The sequence below is a fragment of the Petromyzon marinus genome, chromosome 54 (genome assembly GCF_048934315.1).
Source record: "Petromyzon marinus isolate PM22_M1 ecotype Great Lakes invasive population chromosome 54, UKy_Petmar_22M1.pri1.0, whole genome shotgun sequence".
Classification (NCBI taxonomy): domain Eukaryota; kingdom Metazoa; phylum Chordata; class Hyperoartia; order Petromyzontiformes; family Petromyzontidae; genus Petromyzon; species Petromyzon marinus.
In genome coordinates this window covers 10,494,280-10,516,135 of record NC_133720.1, presented here as the reverse complement: position 1 = coordinate 10,516,135, position 21,856 = coordinate 10,494,280, and the positions used below count along the sequence as shown (strand labels likewise).

General features: G+C 47.6%; 2 protein-coding genes across 3 annotated transcripts in view; one reads left to right on the top strand and one right to left on the bottom strand.

The window, feature by feature from the left end:
- Positions 1-1,303: 1,303 nt before the first annotated feature.
- On the bottom strand, positions 1,304-5,979 carry CFAP90 (cilia and flagella associated protein 90). The gene is made up of 3 exons (XM_032974832.2): positions 5,681-5,979; positions 3,096-3,212; positions 1,304-2,465 (listed from the first exon to the last, which is right to left on the bottom strand). The coding sequence occupies exons 1-3, from the start codon at positions 5,792-5,794 to the stop codon at positions 2,298-2,300; spliced, it is 399 nt and encodes a 132-aa protein (XP_032830723.2). The 5' UTR covers positions 5,795-5,979; the 3' UTR covers positions 1,304-2,297.
- A 2,764-nt stretch (positions 5,980-8,743) lies between these two features.
- The window catches only part of RSPRY1 (ring finger and SPRY domain containing 1), a 55,214-nt gene continuing 42,101 nt past the window's right edge, over positions 8,744-21,856 (top strand). Inside the window, exon 1 of one of the 2 annotated variants that reach the window (XM_032974753.2) lies at positions 8,744-8,967. The gene's annotated coding sequence lies outside the window, so the exon portion shown is untranslated. Of the gene's footprint in view, positions 8,968-9,024; positions 9,364-21,856 lie in introns of those variants that run through there. The other variant, XM_076052176.1, reaches the window with a different exon arrangement.

Below are 21,856 nucleotides of genomic sequence, written 5' to 3'. Positions count from 1 at the left end.
GAGGGGGGTCATAAATGATGCATGGCCTCGCACCAGGACCCACCAGCGCCACAAACCCTGTAGCCACGCGTAGAAATAATTTGAAAAAAAAAATAAACGTGTTAGGATACAAAAAAAATGGGATGAAAACACTTGGGGTTTAGAACAAACGTTTCCAGCCGGTTGCTGTTATTCAAGAAGCAAAACGTGATTATTACGGTAGTGCAATGCCAAATTGTTTAAGAGTATATTTTGAAATGCATAATTTGCACACTGCTTGGCATTAATAAACAGATTTACGACGAACGTCTTGTGTCGTTTCATCCATGACTTTTGAGGTCGCCGTACGCCTGTCGGAACGATACAAAATCTCTGCGTGTTTTGCAAACATTTTTAGCGAGACCACACCGTGCATTCTACACGGATTTCAGAATTATTAGTTTTAATTTCTCGATGAGTCGACTACAAATTTTATTTGGTATTCGTAATTTACTTTTGGTTTAGGCCGTGCAGGTACAATGACAATTTTCAACTAAGCTACTATATACGCTCCACCACCCAAACCCAATCAAATCAAGTTGCCACGTGGACAAATAGTCCTATCGATTTAGTTTTTTTCATTCTGATTACGGAACATCATCGTGATCTCCGATTATCACGGTTGGATACGTACGGTGGGAAAGAAGTTCAACCGACTTGCGTACATACATCACAGCGATCGTTTAAATTGCATTATTAGCGAATACTGTGACGGAGGCAGTACTAACACCTTGTTTGCGACGGAACTAGATGGGCCATACTAAAGGTTTTTTTGGGGGTTAGATCACGTGAATATAAATGTGCCGTTAAACCCAGCACCACCCAACACGGCCGATTTAGTAAGGTTTGTCACGTAAACAAAACGTGCCAATTAGTTACGACTACAACTACAGCACACCGGTCTAAATCTACATTTAAATATTGATGCTGGTTGTAATCACCAGCGTTGTTAACTCATTGTAAATGGTGTGGGTTTACTTTTTAACGCAACCGGTGTGTTTGAAAGGGTTAACTAATTGGCACGTTTTGCTTATGTGACAAACCTTACTAATTGGCTGTGTCGGGTGGTGGCAGGTTTAACAACATACCTACGCGATCTAACCCCACACAAATCTTTGGTATGGATAATGTTGGTCGCCAAAGCCTACTACGACTACTCCTACTACGTGTTAAAACAACTAGATGGAGCACCCCACTGGTTATGGCCCTTGGGACTCAGTGGTCTCGTTGGAGGCTGAGAGGGGCGGCAAGACTTAAGAGATATCCCGTAAATGAGAGACAATCGCATGGTTAAGACGTTTTATTGCATCACGCTTTGCAAACGAGGGGGGTGGGGTGGGGGAGTAATCCAAATAAAAAAAATCGTTTATCCCGGACAAATCTGATGAGCTATGAAGCTCTTTTTCACAGATGTGCAATCATCATCTCGTGTACAGGCCCAGGGGGGCTGTAGGGGCTGCAGTACAGACTCGGGTATTCATAGGCCTCTCCAAAAATATACACACACGCACATATACACTGCTTTATATTGCTTCAAAAGCAATACTGGAGCACTGTGATATATTCGAAGGTGCAATTTGTTAATTAGATCCATAGCTTTTCACTGGAAATTACTACTACTACGAGCTATGCACCAAACACTAAAATAGTTTTAATCAAGATAGAGTTAGCTTTACCATTCTATGCTATTTTTTGTATACTATTTTTACATTACCAGATAAGGCCCACTTAGCTACGTAGCTCTGTTTCAGAAGCGTCCTGGCCACAAATGATAGCACAACGAAGTGGCTTATCGCGTGGAAATTTATAGCAGCCAAATACTCTAAACGCACGTGGATTCTAAATGTGGAGGGAAAAACCGGAGGACCCGGAGAAAAATCCACGCGACCACGAGGAGAGAGAGACACCGCAATCTCCAAATATACAGCAGGTGTCAGGGTCGGAATCGAACCCACGACCTCCTGCATACCAGGCGAGGTAGTTAACATCTCGCCACCGCGGCACCCGCGTGTACTTTGTAACGTTAAAACTCCTGCACGTGCACAGGACGAACGCACAAGCACCCTTCTTCTTTGCGCGTACGGAATTGAAGTAACCAGAGGTGTGTCGCAATGAAGGCACGGAGGTCAAGGGAAGGAATCGAATAAACAAAGAGGGGGCAGGTGGGGGGCTGCCCCCCCCCCCCACCTCCCAAAACTATCACAGCCCTGGGCCTTTATGAATGACGTGACAGCAGCTGTGGGAAGGTGATGGCAAGGCGGCGGGGGGGGGGGTGACGTTCAGTTTTGGCAGGAGCCCGTGTGCTGGAGCGACGCGCCGTTGAGGCGGTAGAACTCGGCTCGCACGATGCCAACGCGGGCAAACTTCCGGTCGCTGGGGTCCACGAACGCCCTCGCCTGCCGCCCGTACTCGGACGACGACAGCACGGGCACGGCTCGCGCCATCTCCTGCGCGACAAAGACAAAGGCCCCCCCCCCCCCCCGCACCGTCGTGGCCCATGCAAAGTGTCGGGGCCGAGTGCGCTTCGGGAGCACCGACAAAGGCCGGCGCAGAGCGCCAGGGGCCGGGCGTGGCCAGCAACCGCACCCGGCTGCACCAGGTACTCGCTTAAGGCTGAGTCGACCTAGGGGAGGCCCGGTGTCGGCGGAGGTGGTAGTGCCGATGGTGGCAGTAGTGGCGGCGATGGTGGTGCTGATGTTGGTGGCAGCGGTGCTGGTGGTGTCGATGGTGCTGATGGTTGTGGCAGCGCTCGTGATGGTGATGATGTTGGCTGTGGTAGCGGCAGTAGTGGTGGTGATGGAGAATGTAGTGATGTGGTGGAGGTGGTGAAGGAGGTGGTGATGTGGTGATGGAGGAGGCGGCGGTGATGGTGATAATTGAGGCGGTGGACATGGTGATGGAGAACATCGTGATGAGGTGGTGGAGGAGGTGGTGTTGAGATGGTGATGAGGTGGTGGAGAATGTAGTGATGAGGTGATGGAGAATGTAGTGATGAGGTGTTGGAGAATGTAGTGATGAGGTGGTGAATGTAGTGATGAGGTGGTGGAGGAGAAGGTGGCGGGTGGCAGAGGCCCCACCTCGGCGTGCACGTTGAGGCCCCGCGACTTGGAATGCTGGCGGTCATCCCGGTGGAGGTGTGCGTCGTAGCCGCCCTGCTGGTGGAACAGCACGTCGTACATGCACACGGCCGGCCTCTGCGAACAGTCACACCACAGCAGACAGTCATACCACGGTGGTGAGATGTTAACGACCTCGCCCGGTATACCGGATGTCTTTGGTACCATCCCGACACTGACGCCTGTAATATTTGGAGTTTTGCACGTCTCTCTTCCCGTGGCCGCGTGGATTTTTCTCCCGAGTCCTCCGATGTTTACCTCCACACGTAGGATCATGCATTTAGAGATATTTGGCTGCGATAAATGTCCACGTGAAAAGCCACTTCGTGGCCGCTCCTGAAAAAGAGCAGCGGCGGCGGCTTTTGGCTCAGCCATCGGACGAGGACGGTCAACCGCACTGCGCGCTTCTAGACGCGCTTCTACGGCCTGTCTGGAATGCTCCTCCGTCCGATATGAGGAAGCCACTGGACTACTGGAGCATATGCACGTGTTAAATAATCTGGATTGAAAACTCATTTCTTGAGCACTGGTTTTTTGAGTGTTTAAGTGGTTGTTGTCCTCCTACCCCCCTCCCCCCCGCACCTCCGATTAGCACGGTGGGCTACGTGCGGTGCGAAAGAGGTTCAACACAGCTGGGCACCTCCATGGCGCGCAGTGACATCGTGGGAGACGACACAGTGAGAGTCAAGGGGCCGTCCATAAATGACGTCACGCGATTTTGGCAGATTTTTGACCCCCCCCTCCTCCCCCCCTCGTCACACGGCGTCACAAAAAGTCAGACCCCACCCCTCAAATATGACGTCACAAAGCTCTGCACCCCCCCCCCCCAAAAAAAAAACATTTCCATTTGGAAAATAAACATGCTTCAAATCACTTTAAACTATTGTCATTGTAGTGCGTATTTAATGTGGCGCTGCACTCTGATGGTGTAGGAGAAAACATTTATTAAAAAGGAGGCGTTGGAAAGCTGAAATTTTGCATAAAATTCACTTGAAAATATTTCATCGTCTAACTAAAACTGCAGATGTTCAGAATATTATATTGAAGTTCTCTTATAATTATAAACTATTAAAATTAATTATAACTATAAAAAATACTTGAAACTTTGTAGTAGAACTAAGCAAAACGGAGAGTACAATTATAACAATCACATTCATTCTACAGAATGAAAAGCCCTGGTAGAATCATTAGAATCAAAATGTTTACTAACAATCATTCAAAAAAATTACTAAATGTATGCTTCTCCATTCTCCCATGGAGAAGCAAAATGCTCCTTCATGGAATAAATCAAAGGTGACCTTAGTACATTTAAATAATCAAATAGTTAATAATGAAAATTAATAAAAATTAGTGTTTTGATTTAAAGCTTTCGTGACTGCAGAGATTCATATGCTTGGTTATTTCGGTAAAGTCACGTATTATTTTATTATTTCCCTTCTACGTGACTTTACCGAAAGAACCAAGAATATAAAAATTAGTTAATAAAGAATTAAAGCTTTCGTGACTGCATAAATTACTCATTGTTTTTTTTTTTCCGGTAAAGTCACGTATGTAGAAATACCATAAAATTACATTAAATTTTTATATAATTTTGATATCATTTAATGGTATTTCTACATACGTGACTTATATTAAACTTTAATATAATTTTATGGTATTTCTACATACGTGACTTTACTGGAAAAAAACACAGCGAATAAAAATTAGTGTTGTTATAACAATTCTATTGAATTAACATTTATTTAAAGTTGCGCATTTTTATGTGACGTCACATTTCTCAACCCCCCCCCCCGTCACACATCGTCACAAATGTCTGACCACCCCCCCCCCCCCTAGGTGCGTGACGTCATTTATGGTCGGCCCCTCACCAAAAGCCAGGGTCAGGACGCTCACCACACCATGGCAGCGGTGCCAATTTCACAGCGCAGCGCGCTATTCGCTGCACCTCCCCGTCCACACAGTACGATCGGGTGTTGTATCATTATTATTATTGTCATGATTACAGTCAACTATAATCTTGGTGCTATATTTTATTCTTGCGGACGCAATGGTCATGCGGTACTTGAAGTAAAACATAAATAAAGTTCACCCCTGCCCCGGTTAATCACTGCGCCACCGCGCTCCAAACCCCGAATATTGCTGCCAATTAACCAAAGTCGGAGGGGAAAAAAATCACCTTGACCTTAAAGCTTTCGTGACTGCATGAATTCATATTCTTCGGTTTTAGATAGGTTCAAAGGAAATAACATTTTTTTTAAAAACTACGTTTCGATCACAACGCAAGCGATCGCTTTGAACCCATCTACGTGACCTTACCGAAAGACCCAAATAATACAAAGTCAGAGGCTTTAACTTCTCAGCAAATATTTCCCCGGTAACCCCACAACCTACCCACCCACCCACCCCATCACCCCGAGGCTCACCAACCCCGAGGTGGTGGAGGCATTTTCCGGAGCCTCAGCCCCGGACAAACTCCCACGGGTGTCCTCCACCATCAGCGTGGGTGGGGACTTTCCACGTTCCCGTGCCGGGACCGAGCGGATCACCTCCTTAGCGGTGTTGAAGTAGCTGCTGCTGCTGCTGTCCTGGTCTCCAACGTGCTTTGCCACGTTGCCCAGGGTAGACATCTGTGTCCGCGGAGCGTCCTTCGCTGCCTCCATTACAACAACAACAGCCACCACCAGCCACGATGATAAGCAGTGGTTGTTGTGATCGTCGTTTTTGTTGTTGTTGTTGTTTGCGATGCGCCCTCTGTTGTAGATTCACTGCTGCGCACGCAGTCGCCAAGGCAGTAGGCGGGGGGTTGTTGTTGTGCAGCAGGAAGCGTTGCCTAGCGACCGCCACGCGGCGCCCTGATTGGCTCGCTTCAAGCGTCGACGCGCGAGTCTGCTGATGAGTCGCTGAACGTGGAAACCGGTATCGGAGTTTTGTTTGTGTTCAAACAATGGTTCAAGCAAAGCCCGAGCCTGCTGATGAGTCACTGCGTGTGGAAACCGGTTCGGAGTTTTGTTTGTGTTCAAACAATGGTTCAAGCAAAGCCCGAGCCTGCTGAGAGTCGCCCAATGTGGAAACCGGTTCGAAGTTTTGTTTGTGTTCAAACAATGGTTCAAGCAAACTCCGAGCCTGCTGATGAGTCGCTGAACGTGGAAACCGGTGCGGAGTTTTGTTTGTGTTCAAACAATGGTTCAAGCAAAGCCCGAGCCTGCTGATGAGTCGCTAAATGTGGAAACCGGTTCGGATTTTTGCTGGTGCTGTAACAACCAATGGTTCAAGCTGCGACGCCCGAGCCTGCTGATGAGTCGCTGAACGTGGAAACCGGTTCGAAGTTTTGTTTGTGTTCCAACAATGGTTCAAGCAAAGCCCGAGCCTGCTGATGAGTCGCTGCGTGTGGAAACCGGTTCGAAGTTTTGTTTGTGTTCAAACAATGGTTCAAGCAAAGCCGGAGCCTGCTGATGAGTCGCTGAATGTGGAAACCGGTTCGAAATTTTGTTTGTGTTCAAACAATGGTTCAAGCAAAGCCCGAGCCTGCTGATGAGTCGCTGCGTGTGGAAACCGGTTCGGATTTTTGCTGGTGCTCGAACAACCAATGGTTCAAGCAAATCCCGAGTCTGCTGAGAAGTCGCTGAATGTGGAAACCGGTTCGAAGTTTTGTTTGTGTTCAAACAATGGTTCAAGCAAACCCGAGCCTGCTGAGGAGTCGCCCAATGTGGAAACCGGTGTTGGTGTTGTCTCACGGATAAGACTCACACCCCGCCATAGGAAACGTGGAATTTCCACAACTGGTCCGGGGCTGTGAAGCGATTCGCACTGCTGATCAACGCTCATTAGAACGAGGAAATCAACTTCCTATTCCTGACTGCTTCTACCAATGATGATGGCAAGATTAAATCACGTGCTATCACGATGGGCCATTTGTAGACATCCCCCCCCCCCCCCCCCATTGTAAGGCCACAGTGTTATTAACAAATGTATTGAGATGTTTCGTGCTTTACTGGCAACGCAGCAGAATCGCCAAATGAATTTGATGAATCGTCATAAGGGACCGTCCATAAATGACGTCACACGATTTTGGCCGATTTTTGATCCCCTCTCGTCACACGGCGTCACAAAAAGTCAGACCCCCCTCAAATGACGTCACAAAGCTCTGCCCCCCCCAAATCACATTTCTATTTTTAAAATAAAACATGCTTCAAATCTCTTTAAACTATTGTCATTGTAGTGCGTATTTAATGTGGCTCTGCACTCTGATGGTGTAGGAGAAAACATTTATTAAAAAGTCTATTTAATTAAGTAGAACGTGTTGTCTATATTTATTTAAAGTTGCGCATTTTGATGTGACGTCACATTTCTCACCCCCCCCCCTCGTCACACAGCGTCACAAATGTCTTACCCGCCCCCCTCCCCTAGGTGCGTGACGTCATTTATGGACGGCCCCCAAGTACAGTACCGTACTACCCAATAGTTCGTCTGAGCGAATATCATCTGCCTCTTTAGTTTGTAAGTGCCTTCTACAAGGGGCTCTTTAGAGCGTCCTCGAGAGGAGACCGTTCCACCAGCAGTGGCGGGAGCGAGCAATAGCAGGGCTGCGCTTTTGTCGTGCTCTCTACCTGCACCTTTTACAAAACCGTTCATCATACTCTTAACCCATTGAGTCTGCGTTGGAAAGCTGACATTTAGCATAAACTTAACTTGAAAATATTCAACGTCTAACTAAAACTGCAGATGTTCAGAATATTATATTGAAATTATCTTATAATTATAAAATATTAAAAGTAATTATAACTATAAATGGAGAGTACAATTATAATCACATTCATTACACAAAATGAAAAGCCCTGGTAGAATCATTAGAATAAAAATGTTTAATAACAATCATTCAAAAAAATTAAAAAATGTATGCTTCTCCATTCTCCCATGGAGAAGCAAAATGCTCCTTCATGGAATAAATAAAAGGTAACCTTAGTAAATTTAAATAATTAAATAGTTCATAATGAAAATTAATTTTAAAAAATAGTGTTGTTATAACAATTCTATTCAATTAATATTTATTTAAAGTTGCGCATTTTGATGTGACGTCATATTTCTCAAACACCCCCCCTCCCCTCCTCATCACACATCGTCACAAATGTCTGACCCCCCTCCCCCCCCATCGGTGCGTGACGTCATTTATGGACGACCCATAACGTATCATTAAAGAAGTCAAAGCCGGAACTTAATGCTTGCGGAACTTAATTTGTTAGCGGTGGGGGGAGGGGGCTGGAGTCGCATTGTTTCCAGCCGGATCTTTTTTTAGTTTTGGCTTGGGGCGACGCGACGGACCCGTGGGGGGAGGGAGGGGGATGGGGCCAGGGGTAATGGGGGGAGGGGGGCGGGGAATGGGGGGCGAGAGGGCGGGGAATAGGGAGGGGGGATGGGGAGGGGCGATGGAGAGGGGGGATGAGAAGGGGCGGGGAATGGGAGGCGGAGGATAAAAGGGGGGGGAGGGGGCATAAAATAGGGAGGGGGAATGGACCAGGGCGGGGCGATAGGGGGCGGGGTGATAGGGGCGGGGCGATAGGGGGCGGGGCGATAGGGGCGGGGCGATAGGGGGCGGGGCGGAAAATAGGAAGGGGGAAAGGGAGGAGGGGCCGTGGCATCTGACGGCGTGCCGGCAGTGACGTCACGCGGCGCGCGACACGGCAACGGCGCGCGCCGGGGCCCTGCGTCGCGCGTTCCCTCTCCTCGCCGCCCGCGTGAACCGTGGTGACCCCGCTCGTCGCGATTCATCATCGACACGGGCGGCGGCGTCGTCGTCGTCTTCAAATAATCGCCGTCGTCACCGCCTGCAGGCAACGTGAGTTCACCCACGGGCCTCGCAAGCGCGCGCGCGTGCGCGTGCGCCTTGTAAATCCGCACCGGGGTTGGCCGGAGTGAGCGACACCGAGCCGATCGTGATCCGGAACCGATTAATCGATTTAGCCCGCGCTGATTAGGACAAATCGATTGTCACGACGTTCGTCCACGTTCGTGGACCCGCGCGATCGGGAGTCGGTGAGGTGATCGATTATTGGAGCGAAAATCGCAATCAAAATATCGAATCCGGGAGAAATCCGATGAGCTGCGAAGCTCTAATTTTTTTTAGTGTTAATGCCCAGTAGGGTAGGGTAATGGGGGTAGGCACGGGAATCAGAACGTCACAACAGCGAACAATACACAACACGACACGAGTGCAAAGTATAGCGGCTTAAAGGTGAGCGAATCGCCAAATAAGCAGAGGCGTACGAGTTTGTTGTTTACGCGGGCGAGAACTCGCGAGATGACGATGGTTGGTCATCAGCGGAGTCGCCCTCATAACTTGAATCTAAATTGTCTTATGGTTGTTGTTGTTGTTTGACTTGCATCACGCTGGGATTTGTGCACACAGCGTTGTGATACGGTGGGGAGGGGGGTTTGTTTCCTTCTGGAAGATTTTGCTGGTTTATCCCAGGATGTTTCTGTTGCGCGGCGTCGCTTTAAGATGTTTCTCTGTTCACATTTACTTTTGTTTTGTTGCACTCCGAATCTCAAGAGAGAGAGAGAGCCGCACGGCTCACAGGGCTATAGCTAATAAACGAATCTTGAATCTACGGTTGCAAGAGTGAGCTGGGGCTCAAAGTGACGAGACGAGGCAGTGGAGACGTGGTGGTGGTGGTGGAGGGGGTGTCTGCCGCACGTCGGACAGAACAAGTCGCGTTGGGAGTCACACCGGCACGGTTAACGCGGGACAGACGGAGGCCTCGGGGCGGGCGAGAGGGGACAGATCAACACACAACACACACGAGGTGGTAGACGAACACGCGAGGTGGTGGACGAACACACGAGGTGGTGGATGAACACGCGAGGTGGTGGACGAACACACGAGGTGGTAGACGAACACACAAGGTGGTGGACGAACACGCGAGGTGGTAGATGAACACACGAGGTGGTGGACGAACACACGAGGTGGTGGACGAACACACGAGGTGGTGGACGAACACACGAGGTTGTGGATGAACACACGAGTTGGGAGACAAACACACGAGGTGGTGGACGAACACACGAGGTGGTGGACGAACACACGAGGTGGTGGACGAACACACGAGGTGGTGGACGAACACACGAGGTGGTGGACGAACACACGAGGTGGTGGACGAACACACGAGGTGGTGGACGAACACACGAGGTGGTGGACGAACACAGAGGCGAGACGGACAGTCGGTACGCTACACGCGTGACAGCGGAGCCCAGCAGACGGTACATTTGAAGCGGAACAAAGATAACAACAATGTCTACCTGAGTTGGTTACCAAGGACAAAGATAACAAAAGTGCCTACCTGAGTTGGTTACCAAGGACAAAGATAACAACAATGTCTACCTGAGTTGGTTACCAAGTACAAAGATAACAACAGTGTCTACCTGAGTTGGTTACCAAGGACAAAGTTAACAACAGTGTCTACCTGAGTTGGTTACCAAGTACAAAGATAACAACAATGTCTACCTGAGTTGGTTACCAAGGACAAAGATAACAACAATGTCTATCTGAGTTGGTTACCAAGGACAAAGATAACAACAATGTCTACCTGAGTTGGTTACCAAGGACAAAGATAACAACAGTGTCTACCTGAGTTGGTTACCAAGACAAAGATAACAACAATGTCTACCTGAGTTGGTTACCAAGACAAAGATAACAACAATGTCTACCTGAGTTGGTTACCTAGGACAAAGATAACAACAGTGTCTACCTGAGTTGGTTACCTAGGACAAAGATAACAACAGTGTCTACCTGAGTTGGTTACCAAGGACAAAGTTAACAACAGTGTCTACCTGAGTTGGTTACCAAGGACAAAGATAACAACAATGTCTACCTGAGTTGGTTACCAAGACAAAGATAACAACAGTGTCTACCTGAGTTGGTTACCAAGGACAAAGATAACAACAATGTCTACCTGAGTTGGTTACCAAGGACAAAGTTAACAACAGTGCCTACCTGAGTTGGTTACCAAGGACAAAGATAACAACAGTGTCTACCTGAGTTGGTTACCAAGACAAAGATAACAACAATGTCTACCTGAGTTGGTTACCAAGACAAAGATAACAACAATGTCTACCTGAGTTGGTTACCTAGGACAAAGATAACAACAGTGTCTACCTGAGTTGGTTACCTAGGACAAAGATAACAACAGTGTCTACCTGAGTTGGTTACCAAGGACAAAGTTAACAACAGTGTCTACCTGAGTTGGTTACCAAGGACAAAGATAACAACAGTGTCTACCTGAGTTGGTTACCTAGGACAAAGATAACAACAGTGTCTACCTGAGTTGGTTACCTAGGACAAAGATAACAACAATGTCTACCTGAGTTGGTTACCAAGACAAAGATAACAATGTCTACCTGAGTTGGTTACCAAGACAAAGATAACAACAATGTCTACCTGAGTTGGTTACCTAGGACAAAGATAACAACAGTGTCTACCTGAGTTGGTTACCTAGGACAAAGATAACAACAGTGTCTACCTGAGTTGGTTACCAAGGACAAAGTTAACAACAGTGTCTACCTGAGTTGGTTACCAAGGACAAAGATAACAACAATGTCTACCTGAGTTAGTTACCAAGACAAAGATAACAACAGTGTCTACCTGAGTTGGTTACCAAGGACAAAGATAACAACAATGTCTACCTGAGTTGGTTACCAAGGACAAAGTTAACAGTGCCTACCTGAGTTGGTTACCAAGGACAAAGATAACAACAGTGTCTACCTGAGTTGGTTACCAAGACAAAGATAACAACAATGTCTACCTGAGTTGGTTACCAAGACAAAGATAACAACAATGTCTACCTGAGTTGGTTACCTAGGACAAAGATAACAACAGTGTCTACCTGAGTTGGTTACCTAGGACAAAGATAACAACAGTGTCTACCTGAGTTGGTTACCAAGGACAAAGTTAACAACAGTGTCTACCTGAGTTGGTTACCAAGGACAAAGATAACAACAGTGTCTACCTGAGTTGGTTACCTAGGACAAAGATAACAACAGTGTCTACCTGAGTTGGTTACCAATGAGAAAGTCTGAGAATGGGTTGATGTAGTTTTCCGTTAAACACGACTCCGTCGGCCTAATTTTTTTCAGCACTCCCCAAACACATTTATTTTCGATTACATATCCGCCCGTGTCAAGGGTTGTTTTCCTTTTGGGTTAAATGTTGAAGGGTTTTTTTTTCCGTTGCTGGGATTGTCTTTTGAAGGCGCTGCGAGGCCTCTGTGTGAATATCGCTACGTCCCACAACGGGAGCGTTCCACTGCAGCCCGGAGCGACGATACGGACGGTGCAGACACCAGGGGCCGCTGGACAGAGCTGAACATTTGTTAGGACGGTACGGACGAAACGGGATCGATTGCGCGAACGATTGAGTGGCGTAGTGGACACAATTAATGTCGAAATTACTGGACGCCTCGTTCGCGTGGGGCTGTCTCGTTCGCGTGTGGCCCCAACGCAGCGCACCCCACGGGGCGCGACGACGCGTCCGTCCTCGCGCTTCGACGTTCGGTGGTCTCATCAGCAGCGTGCCGATCGTAAAGGTGCATTGAAAAATTTGATGCTCAGACTGATGCTTCTGTTGTTGTGGAGTAACTCATGCAGCCAGCTATGACTCTAGGATTTGGTGTTACATGTTATTAATGTAGTTTGTTGTAAAAAAAATTCGGTCACAGTCCCTGTGATCACTGTTACGTTGCAATTATGGCTTTATTTTTTGGTGATTTGGAAAACGTTTTTTGGTTTGGACATGTTTGTTTTGTTGTAGTACGGAGTTAGACTGATGGCCTTAATCTAAGTTTTCTTGTGGTTGTTGTTGTTGTTTGACTTGCATCCCACTGGGATTTTTTGCACACAGCGTTGGTGTACGGTGCTTTTTTTTCAGGAATATTTTTCTGTTTTTTCGCGGATTTTCTGTTTGCACAGTCACACAGTCACTAAGATGTTTTTCTTGTTCGTGTTTTAGTTTTTTTGTTTGTTGTGGTTGCACCCGATTCTAGAGCCGAATGGCTCACAGGGCTATACCAAAAATAAAGAAACTGAAAATTAAAACTGAAAATCAGCAGCGAGACAATCCGGGCCGGAGTTTTGGTTGGCTTGCATCGAAGCAATGCTGCCGATTTAGAATGCGGCGCTCCCAGAGGGTGAGCGAGCCTCGCTACGAACCCGTCGGATCAGAGTTGGATTTCAGCGCACGGCTAACATCGGTGAGGGGCCGTCCATAAATGACGTCACGCACCTGGGGGGGGGTGGGGGGGGTCAGACATTTGTGACGATGTGTGACGAGGGGAGGGGGGGGTGTTTGAGAAATGTGACGTCACATCAAAATGCGCAACTTTCAATAAATGTAGACAACACGTTCTACTTAATAAAATGGGTCTTTTTAATAAATGTTTTCTCCTACATCAGAATGCAACGCAATATTAAATACGCACTACAATGACAATAGTTTAAAGCGATTTGAAGCACGTTTTATTTTTTTGGGGGCGGCAGAGCTTCGTGACGTCATAATTGAGGTAGGGGGTCTGACTTTTTATGACGCCGTGTGACGAGAGGGGGGGGATAAAAAATCGTCCAAAATAGCGTGACGTCATTTATGGACGGCCCCTAACAACCGGTGATGGTCCTCGCCTAGGTCGACTCGGCCTCATACGAGTACCTGGTGCGGTGTGTAAACATGAACAGCACTGGGGGAGACAAAGGCGGCTGGGCGTATTGCTCGTCACTCACCCCCCTCTAGTGCAGTGCCCGGACTTCTTAGGCGCTCGCTAACAGCACTTGCCCCCACAGTCTGTTAAGGCTACACGGGGAATCTTTGTCTTTTTCCCAGAAGGCCCTGTGACCGTCCCCAATGGGTTGTGTACAAACATTGTATTATGTGGAGGAGGAACACATTGTGGATGGGCGGGGGGGGGGCGTATATTTGGAAGGAGGTGGCCGAAACGAATCTTTCACTATTCCTTCAATCTGGACACGGTGTGGGGAAAAGAGCTTTTCAGCTCATTGGATTCCTCCAGGCAATAAACATGCACATTCTCACATCGCACAGGCTGCTGAATCGTGCACAAATGTTTGTGTTTTTCTCTCTGTCGGCCTAGGCGGTGGAGCTGGTGGGTGGGGAGAGAATGGGGAGCGGTAGTGTAGCGGTCAGCGCTACGAACTTGGCAAACCCGGGTTCGATTCTCGCTCACGGCCAACACCGGTGACGATTATCTGAACCGGTCGTTGGCCTGCCCTAGGTCGACTCGGCCTCAAATGAGTACCTGGTGCCGTGTGTAAACATCGCCACTGGGGAGACAAAGGCTGCCGGGCGTGGTGTTGGCCACCAACTCCATTGTGTGCCGTGCCAGCCTTCATAGGTGCTACTCGCTAACAGCACTTGCCCCTACAGTCTGTTACAGGCTATGCGGGGGGGGATCTTTGTCTTTGGAGAGAGGCGAGAGTTGCGTGGCTTAGTGTAGAAGGGAAGTTGGATTGTGGACACTCGCTTACTCGCCGGGTGATTTTTCACCGCGATCTCAATCCTCCTTCCTCCTCCTCCTCCCGTCTCCGCCGTATCTCGCCATCGTCGTGTCGTGTAACCCTCGCACGTGGCCACGTGTTTGTGGAATCGTCGTGAACACGCCGCGCCTGGTGGCCTTGAGGTGCTCGCGGAGTGAAATCTTCCCGCGAGCCGTTGCGGCGGTCACGGAGATTTCTGTGATCGCTCGCGGACGCGGAGCGACTGGAGGAGGTTTTTTGCCGGTTGCGGTGGTGGTGGTGGTGATCGTGGTGGTGGTGATCGTGGTGATCGCAGGCTCCAGTGATTTACGGTAACGTGCGGCTCTCACAGCGGGAACGTTGCACGACTCGAGGGAGTTTAGGCCACCACATGTTGATGGTGATCATCATGGTGGTGGCAATTTATTACAGTACACTTAATCATGATATTGTTAATACACGGTGTAGTAATCATACTAGCAACCATGTAGTGTACACCACATGCCGATTATGATGATGCCAATTCAACACAGTACACTTAATCATCATTATATTCTTAATACCTATGTGTAACTTCTTTTACACCGTACCTAACCAACCGTGCCAGTCGGTGTAACGAAAATATTCACAGCCATGTAGCAACACCACATCGTGACTTGGCAATGTAATAAATAATCACACTGTTTGAATGTGACATTGCTGCATAATGATCACAGTACAATCCTCTTCGTTATAATCATAACCCCGTGATAAACGTCGGGTTATTCATAAGAACAATGTAAGCAATACCGGCATATCATTTAACGTAACACCAGCATCGATTGTATATATATATTTTTACACATAATATAACATTACGAACAACAGCTGATAGTGGTGCAGTGCCTTACATTTAAATAACATGTTGTGGTCATCGGAGAGTCGTGAGAGAGCTGGGGATGGCTTTGGGGGAGGCGTTCATCCAGCAGTGGATTGACCATGTGCGCTGATGATGGGCGGTGGTGGTTGGTGGTTCTAGGGGGGCTAGTTTGTAATAAGTAACAATAGAGCATATGATCACAATGCCAACAACGGCGACACATTTCGTTTAAGGGGCCGTCCATAAATGACGTCACGCACCTGGGGTGGGGGGGTCAGACATTTGTGACGATGTGTGACGAGGGGGGGGGGGGAGTTTGAGAAATGTGACGTCACATCAAAATGCGCAACTATAAATAAATATAGACAACACGTTCTACTGAATTAAATAGACTTTTTAATGAATGTTTTCTCCTACAACATCAGAGTGCAGCGCCACATTAAATACGCACTACAATGACAATAGTTTAAAGCGATTTGAAGCATGTTTTATAATTTTTGTGGGGGGGGGGCGCAGAGCTTTGTGACGTCATATTTGAGGGGGGGTCTGACTTTGTGATGCCGTGTGACGATGGGGGGGGGGGTCAAAAATCGTCCGGGGTTGACAGGTTTGCTTTATAGTAGTAATAATATAACAGCGGTGATGATTTGGTAATGCTCCAATACACTAATTCGCAGTCACCATCGTCATCGCGTGGTTCCGCACGTGCCATTGATACAGTTCCGTCCACCTATAATCTTTAGCCGCCTTCTCTGCTGTTGCTATTGTTAGATCCCATTGTGCCAAGTCTCTGTCGACTCTCTCCCCATCTGATCCTACGTCTTTACATCTGATCCTTTGGCTTTACATCTGATCCTATGTCTTTACATCTGGTCGTATGTCTTCACATGTGATCCTCTGTCTTCCCATCTGATCCTATGTCTTTACATCTGATCCTGTCTTCCCATCTGGTTCTATGTCTTTACGTCTGATCCTGTGTCTTCCCACCATGTCCTATGCCCCTTACCTTCTGGCCCTGCCAGGGGCGGAGCCACAGGGGGGGCTGGGGGGGCTTAGCCCCCCTGAAGTTTTGGGAAAGTCGGTAATCGGGATAACCGGATATCCGGCTGCTGCAAAATGCTGCAGGCTGCCACCTTGTGCTGCCCTGCAGGCTGCTTGAACGGCAGCCGTTCGAACTTATCGAACTTATTAGCCACATCAGCGGCTCTGACCTATTAATAAACTCCGCGTTCAAATCCAATAAAATTTGTTTTATACATTTGTGGCGCCCATTGGAAAACGTACACTGGATATCTCAGAATATTTAATTCAACCTCCCCAAAGTCAAAATCCTGGCTCCGCCCGTGGGTCCTGCGTCGTCCTGTGTAGTTGTATGTCTTCCCGTCTGGCCCTTGGTCTGATAACAATCATTAATTTGGGATTAGCAGTTCACGTTTTCATTAAAATAAGCGTCGTTAATGAGAATAAAAATAGTTTGGGAAATTGTCGGGACAAATAAAAAGTGCGTTCGTCCTTCCATTAAAACGACCTCGCTCATGGGCACGATAAAAATAATGTCACACATTTTTAATGTTGCATCTGAATGAATGCGTTTGCGTCGCAGTGAATTATTTTTTTTAATTTCAACTTAGCCGCACGTGACGATTTTTTGTCCAGTCGCTTATAAGCGGGAACAAACTGCCGCACCATTCCGTAAACTGCTGCGCACGCAACCACTTGCGGTTGTCTGTGCACGAGGAACGATTTCGGGAAGTGAAACAAGATAATAATGAAGTGGCATCGTGGAGGATGTTGGTAACAATAAACATCGTCTACATCCCATCTTTTGTTATGCCACATCAAAAATATTTGGAGTTATTTTTTCTTCTGCAGCCTATTTAGCCGCGCGGCCTTCTAGGAGAGTCCCATCTTATCAGCAGCATTGCTGCAATACAAGCAAACCCTGGACCTGTTTTCCACAGTTAGTGTCTTCGTCAGGTTTGCTTGAAGGTAATGCTCCGTGAACTGCCTGACGTTTGTAGCAAAGGACTCTTTCTGTAAGGAATGCTTCGCAAGTACGTTGATCTTCTTTCGAGCCGCACGTAGCCAACCGTGCTAATCGAAAGGCGCGTGGCAAGGATGACAGACGAAACACACAAAGGCAGTTCTTAAGTTTGATACGCAGCTATATAATACACAGCACAAAGATTAACAAACGGCAGGTGACCCAACTTGTACGAATACAAATTGACGAGAACATTCCGAGTTATTTCCCCTCCTTCTCATTGGAAATCCATTGAGAGAGTAACGCGCATTCAATATTAGCTCGTCACTGTTTACATCACATCCATTGAAAGCAAGTCGGTCGATGCCTGCAATCCAGCAGTGGATTGACCATGGATGATGATGTCGACGACATCTCATCCGGATGTTGTGCCTGTGGTTAATTCCGATCCCACTTATCGATCCACTCGACGTGAAATTCCTCAGGTCAATGAATTCAAGTGTCGTCTGATAAGATTGGCCCTCCACCATACCGAATGTGTAATTTGGACTGTTGGCCCCAACGCCATAAAGCCCAGCGTGCTGCCTCACTGCTTTGTTGGGTAGCGATAAACTTTGGCTTCTCATTCAACATTTATTGTTACCTATAGTTGTAATAAGATTGCTTAAACGTCCAAAAGGTCAATCGAAATGTCATGTGTGCAAAGATTTGCCCCGCAAAACAAGTAATTTACTTTCCACAAAATGGTACCTAATGAATCGACCTTGCAAAGATGATAGGCCGAGACGGCTTTTTGACTGGGATTTGAACTCTCAGATTTCTGATGTGGGAGTCGTGTGCTCTTGTAACCGTATTCCCCCAGCAGGTAAATTAAACACTGCTGGATCATGATCACGAGAACCTTACCGGTGTAATTTGCACGAGCTGGCATTCGGCCGTGAATTTGCGCGAACAAGTTAGGGAGAATCAAGATGTGCTAGTTTCAGTTCCGTTATGCAGGACACGCTATGAGATGTTAACTACCTCGACTGCTATACAGGAGCTCGTGGGTTCGATTCCGACCCTGATTCCTGCTTTATATTTGGAGTTTGCATGTTCTCCCCGTGGCCACGTGGAATTTTCTCCACGCGTTCCGGTTTTTTCCTCCACTTTTAGAAACGTGCTTAAGAGTATTTGGCTCCTAGAAATATCCACACGATAAGCCATTTCATTGAGCTCTCATTTGTGGCCAGGTCGCATCTGAAAAAGAGCTATATATAGCTCAGTGGGCCTTACCTTGTTAAATAAAAATTGTTTCTAGTTTTAAATATATATATTTTAAAGATTATTAATTTGCCTTTGCAGATCACGGCTCTTTCTCTCCTTTTTTGTGATCGGAAGACTTACATTTTTAATACTGCAAGAAAAGGAACGTGACTAAGTGGAAGTCCACCACAGGGATATGCAAGTGCTCGTTAGATTGTTAACATTGCAGTACCGTGAGATAAGGCGACAGCTTGGGGTAACTATCGACCAGTAGTGGATTGATCATGGCTCGTGATAATAAAGAGACTGCACTACTTTAGGAATGTAATGATGAGAGGCCAGACCTGTCGAGTTCTCCGAGTTGAGGCGAACTCTCTCATTTGGGCCTGGAAGATTGCCGCACAAGTCATAGCGTCGCACTACACAATGGGGCTGCGCCCGCCTTCATTGGTAGCCTTGGTGGAAGTTCCACAGTTCCGTGGCAGGGAACTGACCCTCGATGGGGCTGCCAACCACTGTTGACTCCCCGCAAAGTGTCGACCGCTTCCGTAACCCCCGACGGTCAATGACCCGGGATGATCCCTTAACCCGGGGAGACCCCCTCACCGGGATTTGAACTTGCCACCTGTGGGTTTGCTCGTCTCGTGCCCTAGCCGCAGCGACACCGGGTCGTGTTACCCGTGTTAAGAGCAGCAAAAACTCGACACGTTCATCAATATTATTAATAGAAGCGGTCAATTAGCCATGCTGCCTGACTGGGAGGCTGTGGGAGATTTGGTCAATACATTTCGGTGGCTTGGTTTGGCAGGCTGCACATTCTCCACTGGGGCGTCTGGCATGGGAGTTGATGCTTTTTATGCTTACAAGCCATGTAGTGATATACTCTTTGGTTCTTTCGGTAAAGTCACGTAGGTATAAAATAAAATAAATCACGACGTTTCGGGCGCAATACAAGCGTCCGTCATCAGGTGGGAGAGCAGGTGATGATGGACGCTTATGTTGTGCCCGAAATGTCGTGATTTATTTTATTTTATACTTACGTGACTTTACCGAAAGAACCAAAGAGTATGGATTCTTGCAGTCACGAAAGCTTCAAATTAAGAATGTAGTGATATGTTTGGGGGCGTTGTACCGGTATGTTCTATCTGCTGCATTGTGAATATTGAAGACGCTGTCATCAGTAGCAGAAGCATGGCATTGTGTTACATCGTGGCCAAAGTTCAAACTCAGTAATGACAGGATAACCAAAAAAATTATTATTTACTTAATGGGGAAATCCTAATCGAGTGCCAAGACTTATTCAGGAGGGCCTTGCGGTCGAATGTTTTGGCCAATTTTTTTTGGAAAAGTGTTTTTGCATTTGATTGCCCAGAGGAAAGCAGTGCATATTGAGAGGATAGCACTCAGGTGGGTTCATGAAACCCGCTTGCTGTACTGCCATCTTGCATCCATTTGGGTTTTAGAGAGTTTTACAAACTAACATACTGGCGGTACATCGGTGGTGCGCGGTATAACAACAAAAAAAGCAAATTTTTCGCCTTGATAATTACTTTTTTCCCCAACGATTGGCAACCCCGATCAGAACATCTTGCGGGGTTGTGATGGTGCGTCAAAATCAGCTCTCGTGATGTCGCAGCAGTCGGATGACGAACGTCAATGCGATCGGCCGAACACGAAAGCTTCACACAGTTTGTTGCCGTACAGCAGCACCCAGCCCCGATGACGATTGGCTGGCTCCGTGTTCCAAAATCAGATTTGACTCCTCGCGCCCTGGATGTGGTCGGACGGTTTCTCGACTCGTTTCCGGAATCATTTCTTGGCAGGCGGTGGCATCAAAAGGTGACGAATCGTGGTGGTGGTGTCACCCGCCGCGCGGTTCATTGGGAAAGCGGCTGCGGAATCGAAGGGCGACTTCTGATGGAGAAGTCTGCAGCTCACTCAAGGGCAACATTGACATCGTCAGACTTTTTTTTAATGAGGACCAGGTGTGTTGTTATGCTGCACCGGTGTGCCGCCAACACGTCCAAATGTTGCGTGAGGCCCACAAACCCCAGTGGCTCCAGTGCGCTGGGTCGCAGCCGGTGCTGCCACTACACCTGGTTCCATTGCATCTTGCGCAAACAAGCGTAGACGCCGTCACTCATTTCCTTTATGCAGCCCTGAGCCAATAGTGGAAATTCCACATTCCTTTGGTGGGGTGGAGGGGTTGGTGGGGGGGGGGCGAGTCGAGCCGCTGCATGAGACGGCCACTTTTGGGCTTCCCAAGAAGCGCCGCCCGCTCATTTTGTAAACTCCCCCAGGGGTTGTTTGTGAGACGAAATGATGTCGTGCGAAACGTGACGCTCATTTGATCTCCGCTCCTTAAGCAAAGTGCCATTTCCGTTGAATCGATTGGCGGAACGTTTTTTACGCCCCTCCCCCCGAAATCACTCGATGTGAATCACTTTTCGCGACGTGTGTGACACGGTAAGCGTAACAGTAGCGGTGAAATAGCGACCGGTTCTTGTGTCACTCGCCACCAATGGTTGGCCGACAGCTGGGTTATCCAACTCAGGTCGCCGGGTTCATAGTGCGGCTTGGTGCACCTCGAAGCTCCCGTGAAGCATTGAATGCTCAAATAACCGTCTTGAAGCCGTTAGTTTTACAACGTTATTACACATCAGCGAAAGAATATTAGAATCAGAATATTTATGTATGCTGGAGGAATCCGATGAGCTATGAAGCTCCTTTTTTTACAGATGTCAAGTCGGGGCACGGGGTAAGAACGTTACAATGAAAAACTGCAAAAACACGATAGGAGTGCAAAGTAAAAGAAAGGTAAATAAATCACCCAAACAAATACAACACTAAACCATCCCCATCCTACCAGGCAAAGCCCACTGAGGTATTAACTTATTTTTGAGAAGCGACCTGGCCACATGATAGTTAATGCCCCGGCAAAGAAAGAGGAAAACACTGACCTAGTTTAGAAAATGCATGAGAACCCATCTGAAATTGCCAGGGTAGAGGATTACTCCCGCTCCGGGCAAAAGAAGTAGTCGGCCTGCGGCATTGTGGGATTTACAATGACGTCATACGGGATAATCTTATACATCCTAAAGTGTCGGAACATTTAGCCAACAACTG

Bases quoted from the DNA above. Each gene is read 5' to 3' on its own strand.
- CFAP90 (XM_032974832.2), bottom strand. From the start codon at position 5,794: ATGGAGGCAGCGAAGGACGCTCCGCGGACACAGATGTCTACCCTGGGC. The intron at 3,213-5,680 runs GTGATCCGCTCG...GACTGTTCGCAG, and splicing joins ACTTCAACACCGCTAAGGAG to AGGCCGGCCGTGTGCATGTA. The intron at 2,466-3,095 runs GTGGGGCCTCTG...TTTGTCGCGCAG, and splicing joins GCCTCAACGTGCACGCCGAG to GAGATGGCGCGAGCCGTGCC.